This window comes from Mesoplodon densirostris, chromosome 11, assembly GCF_025265405.1.
Source record: "Mesoplodon densirostris isolate mMesDen1 chromosome 11, mMesDen1 primary haplotype, whole genome shotgun sequence".
Classification (NCBI taxonomy): Eukaryota; Metazoa; Chordata; class Mammalia; order Artiodactyla; family Ziphiidae; genus Mesoplodon; species Mesoplodon densirostris.
The window spans coordinates 28,217,489-28,238,928 of record NC_082671.1 but is presented as its reverse complement, the minus strand read 5'-3'; the positions used below and the strand labels follow the sequence as shown (position 1 = coordinate 28,238,928).

The 21,440-nt window shown below is 38.2% G+C and overlaps 1 protein-coding gene across 1 annotated transcript in view; it reads right to left on the bottom strand.

The window, feature by feature from the left end:
* Window positions 1-10,758: 10,758 nt before the first annotated feature.
* Window positions 10,759-21,440, bottom strand: part of RESF1 (retroelement silencing factor 1) — a 37,382-nt gene continuing 26,700 nt past the window's right edge. The window contains exons 3-5 of the mRNA XM_060112448.1: window positions 15,631-20,620; window positions 14,275-14,358; window positions 10,759-11,507 (exon numbers count right to left, since the gene is read on the bottom strand). Of these exons, the coding sequence (XP_059968431.1) occupies window positions 11,341-11,507; window positions 14,275-14,358; window positions 15,631-20,563 (5,184 nt within the window). The 5' untranslated portion in view covers window positions 20,564-20,620 and the 3' untranslated portion in view covers window positions 10,759-11,340. The remainder of the gene's footprint in view (window positions 11,508-14,274; window positions 14,359-15,630; window positions 20,621-21,440) is intronic.

The following is a 21,440-nucleotide window of genomic DNA, read 5'->3' as shown; positions in this document are numbered from 1 at the left end:
GCCTTTATTATGTTGAGGAAAGTTCCCTCTATGCCTACTTTCTGCAGGGTTTTTATCATAAATGGGTGTTGAATTTTGTCAAAAGCTTTCTCTGCATCTATTGAGATGATCATATGGTTTTTCTCCTTCAGTTTGTTAATATTGTGTATCACATTGATTGATTTGCGTATATTGAAGAATCCTTGCATTCCTGGAATAAACCCCACTTGATCATGGTGTATGATCCTTTTAATGTGCTGTTGGATTCTGTTTGCTAGTATTTTGTTGAGGATTTTTGCATCTGTGTTCATCAGTGATATTGGCCTGTAGTTTTCTTTCTTTGTGACATCCTTGTCTGGTTTTGGTATCAAGGTGATGGTGGCCTCGTAGAATGAGTTTGGGAGTGTTCCTCCCTCTGCTATATTTTGGAAGAGTTTGAGAAGGATAGGTGTTAGCTCTTCTCTAAATGCTTGATAGAATTCGCCTGTGAAGCCATCTGGTTGGTCCTGGGCTTTTGTGTGTTGGAAGATTTTTAATCACAGTTTCAATTTCAGTGCTTGTGATTGGTCTGTTCATATTTTCTATTTCTTCCTGATTCAGTCTTGGCAGGTTGTGCATTTCTAAGAATTTGTCCATTTCTTCCAGGTTGTCCATTTTATTGGCATAGAGTTGCTTATAGTAATCTCTCATGATCTTTTGTATTTCTGCAGTGTCAGTTGTTACTTCTCCTTTTTCATTTCTAATTCTATTGATTTGAGTCTTCTCCCTTTTTTTCTTGATGAGTCTGGCTAATGGTTTATCAATTTTGTTTATCTTCTCAAAGAACCAGCTTTTAGTTTTATTGATCTTTGCTATCGTTTCCTTCATTTCTTTTTCATTTATTTCTGATCTGATTTTTATGATTTCTTTCCTTCTGCTAACTTTGGGATGTTTTTGTTCTTCTTTCTCTAATTGCTTTAGGTGCAAGGTTAGGTTGTTTATTCGAGATATTTCCTGTTTCTTAAGGTGGGATTGTATTGCCATAAACTTCCCTCTTAGAACTGCTTTTGCTGCATCCCATAGGTTTTGGGTCGTCGTGTCTCCATTGTCATTTGTTTCTAGGTATTTTTTTATTTCCTCTTTGATTTCTTCAGTGATCACTTCGTTATTAAGTAGTGTATTGTTTAGCCTCCATGTGTTTGTATGTTTTACAGCTCTTTTCCTGTAATTGATATCTAGTCTCATAGCATTGTGGTCGGAAAAGATACTTGATACAATTTCAATTTTCTTAAATTTACCAAGGCTTGATTTGTGACCCAAGATATGATCTATCCTGGAGAATGTTCCATGAGCACTTGAGAAAAATGTGTATTCTGTTGTTTTTGGATGGAATGTCCTATAAATATCAATTACGTCCATCTTGTTTAATGTATCATTTAAAGCTTGTGTTTCCTTATTTATTTTCATTTTGGATGACCTGTCCATTGGTGAAAGTGGGGTGTTAAAGTCCCCTACTATGATTGTGTTACTGTCGATTTCTCCTTTTATGGCTGTTAATATTTCCCTTATGTATTGAGGTGCTCCTATGTTTGGTGCATAAATATTTACAATTGTTATATCTTCTTCTTGGATTGATCCCTTGATCATTATGTAGTGTCCTTCTTTGTCTCTTCTAGTAGTCTTTATTTTAAAGTCTATTTTGTCTGATATGAGAATTGCTACTCCAGCTTTCTTTTGGTTTCCATTTGCATGGAATATCTTTTTCCATCCCCTTACTTTCAGTCTGTATGTGTCTCTGGGTCTGAAGTGGGTCTCTTGTAGACAGCATATACCCATATTCCCTCCCTCTTGGGCCTACCCTCTCTATCCTACCCCTCTAGGTCATCACAAAGCACTGAGCTGAATTCTTACTTGTGCCTTCTGTTGTTGAGCTATGTTGTCTTGAAGTATGTCAAAAAAATCCCATCTCACATACAGACATAGCTTTTTATGTGAACAAAGAGTGTGTTCAGGGCTTCCCTGGTGGCGCAGTGGTTGAGAGTCCGCCTGCCAATGCAGGAGACATGGGTTCGTGCCCCGGTCCGGGAGGATCCCACATGCCGTGGAGCAGCTAGGCCCGTGAGCCATGGCCACTGAGCCTGTGCGTCCCGGAGCCTGTGCCCCGCAACGGGAGAGGCCACAACAGTGAGAGGCCTGCGTACTGCAAAAAAAAAAAAAAAGAGTGTGTTCATAGCCTTTTCAGATAATCATGCATTATTCTTCTTTGATACTGTGCCAAAACTTGACAAGCAATGGTTTCCTGAAGATTTAGTTGCAATGTAGAAGCTGTCACCACAAAGAAATTTTCAGTTTTATTAAAATACATTGGTCTATGTGGCATTTTGAAAGGACCTCTTATCTCTTCGCACTGGTCCTCAGAAATATTGGTTCACTAAGGTATACAGATCTTCCAAATATTGACACTTCTTACCACACAACATCAAAAATAATTGTGTTCATTAATATTCTCACTGAGTTGACTAGAGATCCAGGTAATGGGATGCTATCAAGCTCAGCATCTTGGATACAAAATTTCTAAAGCTCAAATTATCATTGGCAACAAGTATTTTTATTGCCCCTTGAAATATCAGGATGACATAGTTCGAGACAAACGTGTCCATGATTCCTTCAAGTAAATATGATGTTCCATGGGACTACTTCTTCTCAATGACCATCACACCACCATTGCTTCTGTATCTCCCTTGGTTCAAATCATTTGGGAATGCATAGATTTCTTTATGTGTACTTGGTAGTTCATCACTTAGGATATTTAAAAGATGTATATTCAGGGGTTGAGATTTTACAACATAAACAACTTTCACCACATTATCAAAGACATTCTTTTTTGTTTGTTTGTTTGTTTTTGCAGTATGCGGGCCTCTCACTGTTGTGGCCTCTCCCGTTGCAGATCACAGGCTCCGGACGCGCGGGCTCAGCGGCCATGGATCACGGGCCTAGCTGCTCCGCAGCATGTGGGATCTTCCCGGACTGGGGCACGAACCCGTGTCCCCTGCATCAGCAGGTGGACTCTTAACCACTGTGTCACCAGGGAAGCCCTATCAAAGACATTCTTAAGGGAGACTTTTTTTTTTAATTGAAATATTCCAGCACTAAAGAACACAACGACCATTTTTCTAAGATGGTGGAGTAGAAGGATGTGTCCTCACCCCTTCTTACAAGAATCACAACCAACTGCTGAACAACCATCACTAAAAAAATGCTGAAACCTACCAAAAAAGATACCCTACATCCAAAGACAACGGAGAAGCCACAATGAGAGGGTAGGAAGGGTGCAATCACAATAAAATCAAATCCCATATGCACCAGGTGGGCGACCCACAAACTGGAAAATAATTATACCACAGAAGATCTCCAACTAGAGTGAAAGTTTTGAGCCCCAAGTCAGGCTTCCCAGCCTCAGGGTCCTGCAACAGGAGGAGGGGTGCCCAGATAATCTGGCTTTGAAGGCCACTGGGATTTGACTGCAGGACTTCCACAGGACTAGGGGAAACAGAAACTCCACTCTTAAAGGGCACACACAAAGTCTTGCACACATAGGATCCAGGGGAGAAAAAGCAGTGCCAGACTTACCTGCTAGTATTGGAAGGTCTCCTGCAGAGGTGGGGGGCAGCCGTGGTTCACTGAGGGGAAAAAGACACTGGCAGCACCAGTTCTGGGAAGTACTAACTGTGTGAGCCCTCCCAGAGGTCACCATTAGTCCCACCAGCCTGTAGGCTTCAATGCTGGGTTGCTCAGACCTAACAACCAAATGGGAGGGAACACAGCCCCACCCATCAGCAGACAAGCAGATTAAAGTTTTACTGAGCACTGCCCAGTTCAGAGGGACTAAGACCCAGCTCTATCCACCACCAGTCCCTCCCATCAGGAATCTTGCACAAGTCTCTTAGATAGCCTCATTCACCAGAGGGCAGACAGCAGAAGCAAGAGCTTCAGTCCTACAGACTGCAGAACAAAAACCACAATCACAGAAAGTTTGACAAAATGAAATGGTAGACGTTTACATCCCAAATGAAGGAACAAGGTAAAATCCCAGAAAAACAACTAAGTGAACTGGAGATAGGCAATCTTCTGGAGAAAGAATTCAGAATAATGATAGTGAAGATGATCCAGGACCACGGAAAAGAATGGAGGCAAAGATCGAGAAGATGCAAGAAATGTTTAACAAAGACCTAGAAGAACTAAAGAACAATCAAACAGAGAGGAACCATACAATAACTGAAATGAAAAATACACTAGAAGGAATCAAAAGCAGAATAACTGAGACAGAAGAATGGATAAGTGACCTGGAAGACAGAATGGGGGAAATCACTGCCATGGAACAGAATAAAGAAAAAAGAATGAAAAGAAATGAAAACAGTCTAAGAGCACTATGGGACAACATTAAATGCACCACCAGGGACTTCCCTGGTGGTCCAGTGGGTAAGACTCTGCACTCACAATGCAGGGGCCCTGGGTCTGATCCATGGTCAGGGAACTAGATCCCGCATGCACGCCATGCAACTAAGATTTTGCGTGCCACAACCAAGAACTCTGCATGCCATAAATATGAAGTCTACATGCCACAATTAAGAAGTCTACATGCCACAACTAAAGATCCCATGTGCTGCAACTAAGACCCGGTGCAACCAAAATAAATGAATAAATATTTTTAAAAATGCACGAACATTCTCATTATAGGTGTCCCAGAAGGAGAAGAGAGAAAGAACATGAGAAAATATTTGAGGAGATAATCGCTGAAAATTTCCCTAACATGGGAAAGGAAACAGTCACCCAAGTCCAGGAAGCACAGAGAGTCCCAGGCAGGATAAACCCAAGGAGGAACACACTGAGACACATACTAATCAAATTTACAAAAACTAAAGAAAATGAAAAAGTATTAAAAGCAACAAGGGAAAAATGACAAATAACATACAAGGGAACTCCCGTAAGGTTATCAGCTGATTTCTCAGCACAGACTCTGCAGGCCAGAAAGAAGGGAGTGGCACGATATATTTTAAGTGATGAAAGGGAAGAACCTACAACCAAGAATACTCTACCCAGCAAGGCTCTCATTCAGATATGATGGAGAAATAAAAAGCTTTACAGACAAGCAAAAGCTAAAGAGAATTCGAATGCACCACAAGACCAGCTTTGCAACAAATGCTAAAGGAACTCCTCTAGGTGAGAAAGAGACCAGCAACTTAAAACAACCTGAACATATAGACTGCTGTATCAAAACCACATGGGAACTGCAAACCCAAGAACTAAGATACACACACACACACACACACACACACACACACACACACACAAGCAACCCAAAGACAACACTAAAGATGGTCATCAAACCATAGAAGAGAACAAAAGACGAAGGGAAGAAAAAAGACCTACAAAAACAAACCCAAAACAATTAAGAAAATGACAACAGGAACATACATATCAATAATTACCTTAAATGTAAATGGATTAAATGCGCCAACCAAAAGACACAGACTGGCTGAATGGATACAAAAACAAGAGCCATATATATATGCTGTCTACAAGAGGCCCACTTCAGACTTACTGACAAATACAAACTGAAAGAGGGGGGATGAGAAGGTATTCCATGCAAATGGAAATCAAAAGAAAGTGGGAGTAGCAATACTCATATCAAACAAAATAGATGCTAAAATAAAGACTGTTATAAGAGACAAACAGGGACACTACAAAATGATAAAGGGATCAATCCAAGAAGATGATACAACGATTGTAAATATGTATGTACCCAATAGGAGCACTTCAATACATAAGGCAAATACTAACAGCCATAAAGGGAGAAATCGACAGTAACACAATAATATTAGCGGACTTTAATATCCCACTTACACCAATGGACAGACAATCTGGACAGAAAATCAGTAAGGAAACACAGGCCTTAAATGACACATTAGATCAGATGGACTTAATTGATATTTATAGAGCATTCCATCCAAAAGCAGCAGAATACACATCCTTCTCAAGTGCACATGGAACATTCTCCAGGATTGACCACATGCTGGGCCACAAAGCAAGCCTTGGTAAATTTAAGAAAATAAAAATCATATCAAGCATCTTTTCTGAGCACAATGCTATGAGATTAGAAATAAACTACAGGAAAAAAACTATAAGAAACCCAAACACGTGGAAGCTAAACAATAGGCTACTAAACAACCCATGGATCACTGAAAAAAATCAAAAGGAAAATCAAAAAATACCTAAAGACAAATGAAAATGAAAGCACAATGATCCAAAGCCTATTGGATGCAGCAAAAGCAGTTCTAAGAGGAAAGTTTATAGCAGTAAAACCTTACCTCAGGAAACAAGAAAAATCTCAAATAAACAACCTAACCTTACATCTAAAGCAACAAGAGAAAGAAAAACAAACAAAATCTAGTTACTAGAAGGAAAGAAATCATAAAGATCAGAGGAGAAATAAATGAAATAGAGACAAAGAAAACAACAGCAAATTTCAGTGAAACTAAAAAGCTGGTTCTGGGACTTCCCTGATGGTCCAATGGCTAAGACTCCATGTTCACAATGCAGGGGGCCTGGGTCTGATCCCTGGTCAGGGAACTAGATCCCACATGCTGCAACTAAGAGTTCGCATGCCACAACTAATGAGCCTGCATGCGGCAACAAAAATCCTGCACGTGCCAAGATCCTGCATGCCACAAGTATGACCCGATGCAGCCAAATAAATTTTTTAAACTAACTAAATAAAAGCTGGTTCTTTGAAAAGATAAACAAATTGATAAACCTTTAGCCAGACTTAAGAAAAAAAAAGGGAGAGGACTCAAATCAAGAAAAAGGAAAAATTACAACTGACACCATAGAAATACAAAGAATCATATGAGACTAATACAAGCAACTGTATGCCAATAAAATGGACAATCTGGAAGAAACGGCCAAATTCTTTGAAAGGTACAATCTCCCAAGACTGAACCAGGAAGAAATAGAAAATATGAACAGACCAATCACAAGCACTGAAATTGAGACTGTGATTAAAAAGCACCCAATAAACAAGTCAAGGACCTGATGGCTTCACAGGTGAATTCTATCAAACATTTAGAGAAGAGCTAACACCTATCCTTCTGAAACTGTTCCAAAAAATTGCAGAGGAAGGAACACTCCCAAACTCATTCTATGAGGTCACCATCACCCTGATACCAAAACCAAAGATAACACAAAAAAAGAAAATTACAGGCCAATTATCACTGATGAACATAGATGCAAAAATCCTCAACAAAATACTAGCAATCCAAATCCAACAATACATTAAAAAGATCATACACCATATCAAGTGGGATTTATCCCATGGATGCAAGGATTTTTCAATATCCACAAATCAATCAGTGTGATACACCACACCAACAAATGGAAGAATAAAATCCATATGATCTTGATAGATGCAGAAAAAGCTTTTGACAAAATTCAACACCCGTTTATGATAAAAGCTCTCCAGAAAGTGAGGGAGAGGAACGTACCTCAACATAATAAAGTCCATATAAGACAAACCTACAGCTAACACCATACTCAACAGTAAAAAGCTGAAAGCATTTCCTCTAAGATCAGGAACAAGACAAGGATGTCCACTCTTGCCAACATAGTTTTGGAAGTCCTAGTGACAGCAATCAGAGAAGAAAAAGAAATAAAAGGAACCCAAACTGTAAAAGAAGAGGTAAAACTGTCACTGTTTGCATATGACATGATACTATACATAGAGAATCCTAAAGATACTACCAGAAAACTACTAGGGCTCATCAATGAATTTGGTAAAGTTGCCGGTTTCAAAATTAATACACAGAAATCTGTTACATTTCTATACACTAACAACACCCCATTTACCACTGCATCAAACAGAATAAAATACCTAAGGAGACAAAAGACTTCTACTCTGAAAACTATAAGACACTGATGAAAGAAATCGACGATGACACAGATGGAAAGATATATCATGTTGGATTGGAAGAATCAATAATGTGAAAATAACTATACTACACAAGTCAATCTACAGATTCAGTGCAATCCCTATCAAATTACCAATGGCATTTTTCACCAAACTAGAACAAAAAATTTTTTTAAAAAATAATAAATTTATTAGTTTTATTTATTTATTTTTGGCTGAGTTGGGTCTTCCTTGCTGCACGCGGGCTTTCTCTAGTTGCGGTGAGCGGGGGCTCCTCTTCTTTGCAGTGGGCAGGCTTCTCTTGTTGCGGAGTATGGGCTCTAGGCGCACGAGCTTCAGTAGTTGTGGCACGCAGGCTCAGTAGTTGTGACTCATGGGCTCTAGAATGCACGCTCAGTAGTTGTGGTGCACGGACTTAGTTGCTCCGCGGTATCTTCCCGGACCAGGGATCGAACCCATGTTCCCTGCACTGGCAGGCGGATTCTCAAGCACTGCGCCACCAGGGAAGCCCAGAACAAAAAATCTTAAAATTTGTATGGAGACACAAAAGACCCCAAATAGCCAAAGCGATCTTGAGATAGAAAAACAGAGCTGGAGGAATCAGGTTTGCTGACTTCACACTATACTACAAAGCTATAGTTATCAAAACAGTATGGTACTGGCACAAAAACAGAAATATGGATTAATGGGTCCATTGATAGAATGAGGTTAGAAAGTCCAGAAATAAACCCAGGCACCTATGGTCAATCTATGACAAAGGAAGCAAGATTATACAATGGTGGAAAGGCAGTCTCTTCAACAAATGGTGCTGGGAAAACTGGACAACTACATGTAAAAAAATGAAATTAGAACATTCTTTAACACCATACACAAAAATAAACTCAAAATGGATCAAAGACCTAAATGTAAGACCGAACACTATAAAACTCTCAGAGGAAAACATACGCAGAACAATCTTTGACATAAATCGCAGCAATATCTTCTTTGATCCACCTCCTAGAGTAATGAAAATAAAAATAAACAAATGGGACCTAATTAAACTTAAAAGCTTCTACAGAGCAAAGGAAACCATAAACAAAACGAAAAGACAACCTACAGAATGGACAAAAATATTTGCAAATGAAGTGACCAACAAGTGATTAGTCTCCAAAATTTACAAGCAGCTCATGCGGCTTAATATCATCAAAACAAACAACCCAATCAAAAAATGGGCATAAGACCTAAATAGACATTTCTCCAAAGAAGACATACAGATGGCCAAGAGGCAGATGAAAAGATGTTCAACATCGCTAATTATTAGAGAAATGCAAATCAAAACTACAATGAGACATCACCTCACACCAGTGAAAATGGCAATCATCAAAAAATCTACAAACAATAAATGCTGGAGAGGGTGTGGAGAGAAGGGAACCCTCTTGCACTGTTGGTGGGAATGTGAATTGGTGAAGCCATTATGGAGAACAGTATGGAGGTTCCTTAAAAATTTAAAAATAGAGCTACCGTATGATCCTGCAATCCTACTCCAGGGCATGTATCTGGAGAAACACATGGTCAGAATGGATACATGCACGCCAGTGTTCATTGCAGCATTGCTTACAATAGCCAAGATATGGAAGCAACCTGAATGTCCATTGACAGAGGAATGGATAAAGGAAAATGTGGTACATATATACAGTGGAATATTACTCAGTAATTAAAAACAATGAAATGCCATTTGCAGCAACATGGATGGACCTAGAGATTGTTATGCTGAGTGAAATTAAGTCAGAGTCTGAGTGAAGTAAGAGAAATATCATATGTTATTGCTTATATGTGGAATCTAAAAAGAACTGATACAAATGAACTTATTTACAAAACAGAAACAGACTAACAGACTTAGGGAATGAACTTATGGTTACCAGGGGGGAAGGGATAGTTAGGGAGTTTGGGATTGGCATGTACACACTGCTATATTTAAAATGGATAACCAAACACAACATTGTAAAGCAACTATACCCCAATAAAAATATGGATAACCAAGGACCTACTGTATAGCACAGGGAACTCTGCTCAATATTATTTAAAAACCTAAATGGGAAAAGAATTTGAAGTATAGATACATGTATAACTGAATCAGTTCATTGTACACCTGAAACTATCTGTTAAATAAACTGTTAATCAACTATACTCCAATGAAAAATAAAGTTAAAAAAAACAAAAGAACACAATGACCAATATAATGGCCACTAATATTCATAGTTTGGAACCACTGCATTGCCTTGACTGGTGCTATGGTGCCAGTTCTACCAATCATTGCTTTTCTAACTGATCCTTCTACTGACATTGCTCAGGATGAGCACAATGGCTTTTCCTATGGAAGCATGCTATTTAATATTTTAAGAAGCCCAGTCTTCTGAAGTCTTCAGAATGTATTTTTAAAACTCGTGATAAAATATACATGAGTTTACCATCTCATGCACTTTTAAGTGCACAGTTCAATAGTGTAAGAATATTCGCACTAGCAAAATTGAAACTATACATCCAACTGAAAAACTCTCCATTTCTCTCTACTCCCAGAAATGTAGTTTTAATATGTGTGAACTATGTAGCATTAAGATTTTATGAAAACAACACATTTCTACTTCTAGTAGTCATAAAGCCCAGAAACATTTGAAGAGTTATATTTTGCCTTCCTTGCAATTTCCTGAACCTAGTACATTTTTGCTCTTCTAATGAATGAACCTGAAAATATTTACTTGTGACAGCTTAATTAACATTTCTCCTTTTAAAAACACCTTTCTAAAATGTGCTCTGTTGTGAGGGCAGGAAATCAAACACAAATCAAACTGTTTCGGATATACTTTTTAAAAAATAAATGTTTATTTCAAGTATGAAAAGTAATATTTAAACAGTATCCAAAAATTATGTTCAGTTTAACAAGTATAAAACAAGACTCCGACAAAAAGTTTACAATTCAATATAAAATACTTAAGAATATACTTTAACGTTCACAGTGAGGATTTCTGAAAAATAAATTTTGCTAATAAGTTTTAGAAACAAAAATACAGTCCCAGAGGAAATAAACAAGTCCTTAAGTAATGAACAGGTCTCCCTTAGGATGGATAGTTAGCATTTCAAAATAAGATTTGTATAATAATTCCTTTAAAATAATGGTAAACTTGGTTCAATAATGTCAGAATTCAATACCTTATGGTTTCCCTGACAGATACCATCTATTTATGTCTGCTACCCACAAATAAGGTTCTCAAGCCAATTTAATTAAGTGACTTTAATGACATACATAACCTAAAATGATAACCAGACTCCGAGAAATTTTATCACGGCAATCTGAGTATTTCCAGAAAAATAATTTGAACAGAAAGTGACAGAAATTTTCTTGTGGCAATTAGAGAACCATCAGAAGAATTAAAGTCTCAAAATTATTCTAAAGGACTGCTACCAAGACTTCTGCTTTTCTTCTCCATGTACAACTTTTTGTAGGTTTGAAACATTGCTTTTGAATCTTTTACTGGGTTTTGTAGTGTCTCAAATCCATCTGCACTGAAACTTCTCTTGGAGAGTCTTGAATTAGCCAAAACATTATCATCTAAGGAAACAAAAATTTTATTTACTTTATTACTCTTAATGTTAGTGACCAGTATACAATCAATATAAACTGAGACAGAAAACATGCGTTGTTCTCTGGGATAAAAATTAGGGAAAGAGTTAAGTGTGACAAACTATGGCTCTTTACCTACAGAATTATAAAGTGGATACACAGGACATCTTGCCTCTCCTTTGGGGGCTGTTTTCTAATGTCATCCCCATCTTCACTGCCCAGGGCTATTCTGCTCTACCTGTACCCTTGCCCAATAAAATCTCTTATTACTTGCACACTATTATGAACGTGACTTTCTTAACAGCCATCTAAACTAGCAATATAAAAAGCACAAACGCAAGCCGGTTCCAAAGAGTAAATGGAAACTACAGCTTGCATATTTTGGCCTTGCTATGCACTAGGTATTCTAAGAAATATCTGTATTTTTCTGTTTCTTTAGACTATTTCAGTGCTGTCATTAGCCTCACTATCCCTTTTTTGATGGGCCCAGCCACCTTTTCCTTTTTCTGTGTATTTCTAGATGTGCCTCTATATCTCAGAAGCTGTTCCAATTCTGAATTCCCGTATTTTACATTCCTGCTCTAGCCACTCCTTTCTGAATAAGTTTTCTTTTAACTTTTTCTGCCTGGGTGGGTCAAGCACTCTGTCCTCTTCTTTATTTTTTTTTTTTTTTGGTAACAGAGGACAGCTACTCTTAATTCCTTATCTGTTTCAAATTCCTCTCCGTGCACATCAGCTTTCTATTATGAATGCTGATACCTGAGGAGCAGCTCTAAGCTGCTTTCCGCTGGATTCTGTCACCTCCTCTTCTTCTACCTCACCCTGACAGTTTCACGACTTGCTCCATCTACACTCCAACCTTTGCCACCAAATTTAGGTGTTGCTTATCTAAAGTGTGTTTTTTATAGCTCTCTGGGAGTTCCAGTTCTCTAGCCTCTTCCTCTTGGTATGTTCTGTCATGATTTCCCTGAGTCTCGTAAGACTTTTTTTTTTTTAATATAAATTTATTTTATTTTTATTTTTGGCTGCGTTGGGTCTTTGTTGCTGCACGCAGGCTCTCTCCAGTTGCAGCGAGCAGGCTCTAGGCGCGTGGGCTTCAGTAGTTATGGCTCACAGGCTCTAGAGTGCAGGCTCAGTAGTTGTGGCGCACAGGCTTAGCTGCTCCACAGCATGTGGGATCTCCCCGGACCGGGGCACAAACCCATGTCCCCTGCATTGGCAGGCAGATTCTGAACCTCTGCGCTACCAGGGAAGCCCTCGTAAGACTTTTGACAGAGCTCTGGACTTGTTTCTTAGCTTTTCTCTCACCCTGCTGCATCTCTCATTGCGCCTGGGCCCTGCTTTGTGTCATTTTCATAGTGATCCTGAGTACTGATGTCCCACCTTCAGTGTTTATTGCGCATCCTGTCTGCAGGTATCTTCATGTCTGTCGTTTAGCTCATGCTGCTCCCTGAGCCTCTGGTCAACCTGTGCATATATCTGTCTTCTGAGTATTTTCAGATTCAGATTCCAGTTATGCCTCTCAACTCTCTCTGAGGCAAAACTTATGGCCCTCCCTTTTTCCAAGGAACTTTCTTGCTGCAATCTCCACACCTATTTCCATTTTTCTCATATTTCACTTCCTGTGTTCCAACTTTAGGGGTGTGTTTTCTACTCTCCCACTAATTCATTTTTCTCTCTTTCAGTTGTCTTCCTGTTCTAATTAAGAGTGCACATTTCTTCTTCCTTTGATTCTTTCATTCAGGTTTCTTTTTCCCTTTATGTATCTTTAATGTATAAGACTCCATTTCTACATGCCTGCTTACATATATTCTTTATTAAGCTCTTCTCAACCTTTGTCACACATCTTCTCTTTATTGTTGCTCATGGCAAAATTCTGCTTCTCCCAATTTTCAAAAGACTCTTATGAACTTTTCGTATTTAATTAACCAACACTAAAATAAAATTCCTGAATCCTAGGTTCCAGTTCTCAATGCAAAACCCTAAAATACAAAATACATTCATTCCACTAATTAAAAATCAGATACTAAAAACTCTGGTTTTCTGGTTGGCCCTCACCCCAAAACCCTTCCTAGCAAAAAACCAAAAAACAAAAAACCCAAAACCAAACCAAAACAAAAAACTAGGAGCATCAGTCTTTCGTCATCAAAATAACTCAAATTCCACACTTAATAAACTTTGAAGACAGGGATGTGGTTCAAGTCCCTATTGAGTTACTGTCTATGTAACTTTAGCCAAATGATCTAACCTCTCATTGATAAATGGGAACATCTTTGTCTCCCTGGTTTTGAGAATTTAATTAACTAACTTGCAAATAATCTAATCTAGGGGTTGGCTAACAGGGTATGCCTGTGGGCCAAGCCCAGCCTCTAGCAAGTTTTGGTAAAGTTTAATTGGAACATAGCCCATGCTCATTCATTACTGTACAGCCATTTCTCACTGCAATGTTAGAGCATTTAGGAGAGACATTATGATTTGCAAAACCTATCTACACAGAAGAAGTATGCCAACCCCTTGTCTTAAGTCACTGTGATGAGAATTCTCTTGTTAAAAGGAAATAGATCACTACTTCTCTGTCCACAGCATGACAGAAAAAATAGGAGAATGTCTTCCTACTACGCATACAGACACTGAACTATTTTTTAAAAGAATATGGATAAAAACCAAACTTCACCATAGTTTCATAACTGTAATCCAGCTTATATATGACAGAGTGCCAGGTAAGTAAAATAAAAACTTAAATAGATGGTTTTACCTATTTCTTGGTTGGCTTCCGGCATCCTTTTCTCCTCAGTCACACATTTTAACCAGTCTTCTTTTGTACTTTTTATTCCTGAAACTATTTAAATATTCATTTTCAGATCTCTAGATATTGCTATTCATCTCTTTTAGTACTATAATGAAGGAAAACCATGTAAGCCTAAATTAGATTTTAGAAGGCATCAGATAGATTCACACATAACTAAAAAGGGCATGGAAAAATGCTTTCTCCCCTATGACGTGCCTGAATCTCACAATTTAAAAGTTTACCTTCATTATGTACTTATGTTTCTCCCACTTGGGCTGAACACCAACACATCTCAAGATACTTAAGGGCACATGAGACAGAATGTACCTCACACTGCTGCTGCACCCACTTCCAACCAGGCCCTCAGACTCTAAGGATCTAGTTTTAAGAACCAAGTGTAATCACCAGTACTTTACAAAATGAATTTTATACTCTATATACTCATACATCCCTACCACCTTCCAAGAAAAAGTACCTTATTTACATTGTAATTTTATGCACCCAAACAGATACTGTCTGAACACAGTACAGGAGAAACTATGATTTCCATTCAAATCCTTTAGTTTTCCAATCTGAGTTTCTCAACACAATGTTTTACATATACTATCCACAACCCATAAATATTTCCTTCTACCACAAGTAATGAGTCCTCTATTTTCTCCTTCCATCTTGCACTACATTGAGAATTCTATCCTTCGGCTAACCAACAGTCATGATTTCCATTCGGGTTTGGTAACTCAACAATGGAAAACACTGCTTCCAAGATCCTCCCATTGTGTATTTCATGAGTAGACTAGAAGGTACCACTTTAACTTTAGTGATAACACAATCACCAACTGCTTCAAAGATGACAGTAAGTCAAACCACTTCTGTATGTACAAAAAGATTTCATTAACATTACATATCTCCTAACATTTAGACCAAAATTTCAAATTCACAGGGCTTTGAAACTGCAAGCCCCAACAAGAGAATGAACAAAGGGCAAGACCTGAAATAATGTACACTTGATGCTTTTCTGACTTAGCACAAAGAATGTTTTTCACTTCTTGGCACAAAAGGAGATCTTTGTATTTGGCAAACCTTACAATTTTATATACCTCTTGTCTTAATGTGAATGTAGTATAATTTACAATAAGTGGGACACAAACTCAAAACAAATATTGCCCAATGAACCATAAATTTACTGAGAAAACTAAATACTAAGTAAAGGCAAAATGCATTTAAGTCTCTCCTAGCTACAGGGAAGTTAGAAGAGATGCTCCGTCACTTGCTGAACTACAGTATTACAATGTTGCAGACACCATCAAAAAAATCATACTGGACCTTGCACAGGAGCTTGCTCCTTCCTAGGAGTAGATGGCAGATCATTCTGGCCTTTAACAGGGTTTGTATTCTTAAATAGTCCATCTGGACATAATTTAAACTCCAACATGCTTAGTTTCTCTGTGGTATCTTTCACAGGTAAAGGGGTCTTAGGTTTATTTTCTGGTCTCTTTTCTTTATTAAGCTTCCTGGGTGAATTGTCTAATTTTGTGAGACAAATGCGCTCATGTTCAGTGCATTTAAATGCAACTCTGTTCAGATACAGTTTTCTTTGATCCTTTGCTTGGGAAGCCATTTGGCTGAATTCAACGTCATTATTTACATTACTCAAATTTTTGTCTAATTTGGTTTTATCAATCCACATTTTATCAGGTTGCTTTCCACCAACTGTTCCTTTAATATTCCTTGAAATGTATGTTTTAGACTCCTTGGAATGATGGGCTTTGAGGTTTTTACCATGGCTTGTACCAATATTTAATGATTCCTTAGAGGTTTGTACACTGCCATTGTGTTTCTCATTTGATCTCCCACAACTTCCCACTCGTGTAGAAAGTTTATTGGACCTCATATACTGAGAATCACATGGTACATTTTTCAGGTAGTTTTTCTTTAATGCTTCTTTATGCTTCTGCCTTGATAAATACTCCTTTGGTGATAGAACTCTATTAATTTTAGATGAGCTATCCATAGAGCCTGAGGACTTAACATTTGACACTGTCTTTTCTTTAATCCTGGCTCTTTCACCTGTGGTTGAGAAAAGGTTACAGAATTTAACTGCACCACCTCCCACATTCTTATTCTGCTCTTGTTTACCAGATTTCTTCCTCTTTATCTCTGAATCAAGTATGCTCCCTTCATCTAACTTCTTTTCCAAAACTTTTTGTTTAGAGCCACCTGCTTTCAATTTTCTCTTTTCCGGTGATACTGACTGTACCAAAGAACCATTCTTCACATGCAAATCTTTATTTTTACTTGTCAAAAAACCCATCTTTGGTTTTAGTGGTCGTAAGTTTTGTGCCATGAGCTTCCTCTGCAGGCTCTCTTGAGAAAATTTTGTAATTTTGTTAGTGGAGTGAAAAGTTATCTCATGAAATTGCAGTTTTCTTTTTCTTTTGTGACTCTGCAAAGAATCTGGGTTTTTATCACCTTTAGATAAAAAGTGACCAGATAATTCTTGTTCTGTCCTTAATGAGCTGTTATGTTCTGATTTGGATTTATCTTTTATATTCCTGCCTTGCTCTGTTTCAGGAAAAGATTTTTTCTCAATTGGACAAGTCAGAATAATCTTCAGCTGATTATTTGAAGGACTGTTAAATGCAATAGGAACATCTCTGTCAGAGGTTCTCTCTCCCTGTTTATAACCGTTAGTCTCCAAAGGAGAATGTGGATCTTTCCCTTTTTCTGCCTTTGAAGTTGGGTTCTTAGTGGAATTACACTGGCATTGAGGTACTCCTTCATAAACCATAGAGAGCCACCCCAATGCACAGCAACGGACATCATCTTTTTCTGAATCCAGTATTACAGAATCACAGGTTTCTTCAACTGCATGTGCTTGTGGGTTACACTGGTTCCCTTCTTTTGTGACAGGCTTTTCTTTCTGAGGCTCTGTCAGTTTGTCTACCTCGTTGGGTTGATCGTCCTGTTCAGGAAATAATTCTTTCATTTGCTCTGAATTTAATATTGTAATTTGTATCTGGTCTGTTGAGTCTTTGGAGTCACAACCGGTTTTATCACAAGTTTGAGCTTTTGAGATTTGGTGTGCCATTTGTTGGACCACAAAACCTTCATGCATGTTCACAGGTTCAATACCATAGGGAAACTCTTTTAAAAGTTCTGACAGCTGATCATGTAGGTATAAGATTGATGTCTTATCTTTGAGATTCTCGTTTGTTGTAGGATCCTGGGCCGCTTCCTGAGGGTAACTATCCTGCTGAATAGCAGCTGGTGAACACATATCTTTAGCTATGCTTTCATTTTTAGTGATACGCTCCAAACTGCTTTCCTCTAGAATTCCACTCTTTGCTCCAATGTACTTCAAAGTCGATGGTTCTGGAGGTTGCAGTGACTCTGACTGATCAGTTATTTTATGTGAAACATCTGTGCACTGCACAAAATTATCTTTTTGAAAGTCAAAGTCTTTATTCCCAGTGATATTGTCAAATTGTTCATTTTGTCTACTATTCATTACTTGGTGATTGGGTACAGGTTTCTGTGGCTCAACCTTTTGCAAAGAGGGCAAGTTGAATATCTTTGCTATTTGGGAATTATAAGAGGTATCACCTTCAACAAGAGAACAAATACTGCCAATCTGTAATACATCTCTGCCCACAATATCACTGTCCTTTGATATACATGAGGTTTGCTGATCACTCACAGGATACTGGATATTTGGTTCTGATTTGTTATGCTTTCCTTGATTGGTATTAGGTGTGACTTCTGAATTAGTATTAGTTGACTCACTTTGCTTATCCTTCTGAATTAGTGGGAGAATCTTGGTGCTTGTGGTACTTGTCACTGGTTCATTAACATTCAAAGCAGCAGTATTTTCTGAGGATTTGTTTTGTAAGCTACAAACACTGCCTTCTTTAATAACTGGATACATTGTTTCAGGTAAAGCTTCAGGTGTTACACCTTTGACAGACAATGTTTTGACATCTGAAAGAATTAAGGGTGATACTACAGCAATCCCCTTTACAGTAGTTGCTCCGGAAGACTCATAATTCTGTGCTACCATTGATAAAACTGTGTCTTGTGAGCTGTTTACAATTTTATTCTGAGAATTTCCCACAGCTGAAAATGGACTCTTCTCACAGATGTCCACAGGCTTTGAAATTCCAACTGCTGTTGTGTTTGTTTTTGACTCATTACACTGTTTTTCTTCCATAGGTTCTGAAGGTTGCTTTTTCCACAAAGAAAGACATGTTGCTAGCAATTCCAGGGAAAAGAGAGAGTCACTTTTAGAAGACATTCCACTGAAGGATTTATGCTCAAAGCAAGAAGAGTTGTTTGAAATCTTGGCATTTATATTACAAGTAGTTGGAGTACCTGGAGTTTCCATGGTTTTCAAATTCACTTGGTTACCAGTGTTCTGGATATTTGGATTCATTTCAAAACTATGCAGTTTAGAATCATGAATACGTTCATTAGTATCTTTTAATAATTTCTTCTGAGTTTTATTTCCAGATGCAAGTAAACTGAGAATTAGCCTATTTTTATTTGGATACTTTGAAACATATTCCTCAAAGGATGTAGACTGAGGAAGAGAAGCTGCTTCAGAATTTGTTGGCACATTTTGTGCAACGTTGACTAAATTTCCTGATGAAAACTGGGTGTTATTTAATATTGCCTGGGTAATCTCAACAGTTGATGTCTTTAAAGAACTCACAACTTGCGAACAGCCAGAATTTAGTAACACAGAACTGACTTGGTTAAAATTTCTGTCCTGAAGGTTGGAATTCAATGTATTGTGTGTTCTATTTGTTTCTTCTGCAGATTCCATTACCGTTGGTGGTTTATCCTCCACAGTATCTGGAGGGCCTAGGGTTACCTGTGGTCCAGACTGGATTTTGGCAGTTTGTTTCAGAGACAACCCACAATTTTGAGCTGATTCACTGTAAGAGGTATTAGCTGTTTTAATACAACCTGCTGCCATCAAAAGATTTTTATTAATTTTAATTTTCCTTGCAAGGTCCGAAAACTTCTTTTTTATTTCTACTAATGTTTTAATATCCCTCACTAACTTTTCTTTTGTGGCACTTGTGTCCAGTACTTGATGTGAAGTTAGATTTCGAGAATCCACTCTTTTCTCTTGATTATTTTGAGTAAGAGCCTGAACACCATCCACATAAGATCTAACAGGTTCATTAAAAGGCTGATTGACATTGGTATTTACTCTCAAGTTACAGGAATTTCCCATTGTGCTGAAATTTTCATTAAGGTTTTGCCACTGCTGCTGAAAGCCTCTACAAAAGTCTTTCCTCATTTCAGGTAAGTGCATTTCTTGACTCTGAGGAACTTCCATAGTGTGTTTAACAACATGCTGAGTACTTTGCAGAGGCTGGCTTGCGTACCTACAGTCATAAGGAGGAGGAGGAGGTCTTTTGTCAGTCTGAGTAACCGCATATTGATATGACGGTACAGTTGCAATCTGCTTTGACTGTAAAGCCAGGGCAGGATTTGGAGATTGACTATTTTTAACTTGTAATGATACAGATGACATAGAGGTTTGTTTCTGAAGAGTAGGATCCTGAAAAAAGCTTCCTGATGAATAACTATATTGCTTTGGAAGTGGTCTGTAATCTGGGTAAGTCGATCCACTGGATGCACACTGCTGTGCCCAATCAACCTGTTGCTCTGATAAAGATAGGTTAAGTCTCGGGTTTCCTTGATAAGTTATAGGAACTCTTCCAGAATTAGAAGGGATCATTTGTAATTGCATGGAATAGGTATCTGATGTTAGAAATTGATTCTGTAGTGCACGTACATTGGGCATATTCGTTCCAAAACCAGTCTGATGAGATACAGTTGCCCCTGTATGAGAAAGCATAGAATTCCTCATTGGTGAGTTCAACCATACATCCTGTGTAACTCCTGAAGACATTTGCAAATCGTGATTTGGTTGTTTGGGTCCTTTAACATTTGCATATGTTATTCTTTCTACTGAAGTCTGTGAGGTCACAATGGTCCCACTATGCATATCAGAAATAGGGATTTGTTGAGGAGTTTTATAATTTCTGATGTTGAGCATCGGCTGTGAAACTGGATTTAAATTACTGAGAAATAGGCATGGTTCTTGGTTACTTCCAGGATGGTTTAAAGAACTTTGAGATGCTGTGGTAAGTGTGTTTACTAAAGCTTGCTCCAAAAAAGATGCCTGTTTTTTAGGATACTGTGGTGGTAAGGTGACACTCTCTGATTTTGCATTCCAGTTCATTGTTGATTTGATGCAATAGCAGTGTATTAAAAGCCAGCTGTTTTGAATGTCAGGAATCTGTAGGAAATAAAGATCTTTTATTAAAAAGCTGTTTTGCCAGGTCAGAATTTCTAAGATAATTTTCTTAGTTTACCTTATCATCAATGCTGACTATGTCTAGCAAAATTCCTGAAACCTCAGACTAGAGAAAGCTTCATCTTTGATTTGGATAAAAGGAACAGCAAAGGAAGATGTAATAATAAATATGGCAAATGTCAATAAAATTTTCTGGCGTGTTCAACAGAAATTCATTCTACCCAATATAGTTAGTATTTTGTGTGTTACACTTAAGAGACAATTACTTTCTGCATTTACTTATGTTAACTAGCTCTTTATTCTAAGTAACCCATGATCACTGTAAAAAATAAAATTTTTTAAAAATCAAGCATATACTAAGAAGCCCTTACTACTGTCCATCTCCAATGTCTAACTCCCTAGTAGTACTGTTACCTTTCTTTCAGAAAATTTCTATATATAAAAAAACACCAGGGCTTCCCTGGTGGCGCAGTGGTTGAGAGTCCGCCTGCCGATGCAGGGGACACGGGTTCATGCCCCGGTCTGGGAAGATCCCACATGCCGCGGAGCAGCTGGGCCCGTGAGCCATGGCCGCTGAGCCTGCGCTCCGCAACGGAGCCTGTGCTCCGCAACGGAGCCTGTGCTCCGCAACGGGAGAGGCCACAACAGTGGGAGGCCCGCATACCGAAAACAACAACAACAACAAAAAAATAAACAAAAACCCCCAAAAAACCCCACCAATACATAGACAAGACCTCATCTTTTAAGACAAATGGAGTCCTACCAAACATGCTGTCTACAGTTAGCCTCATTTTCATTACTA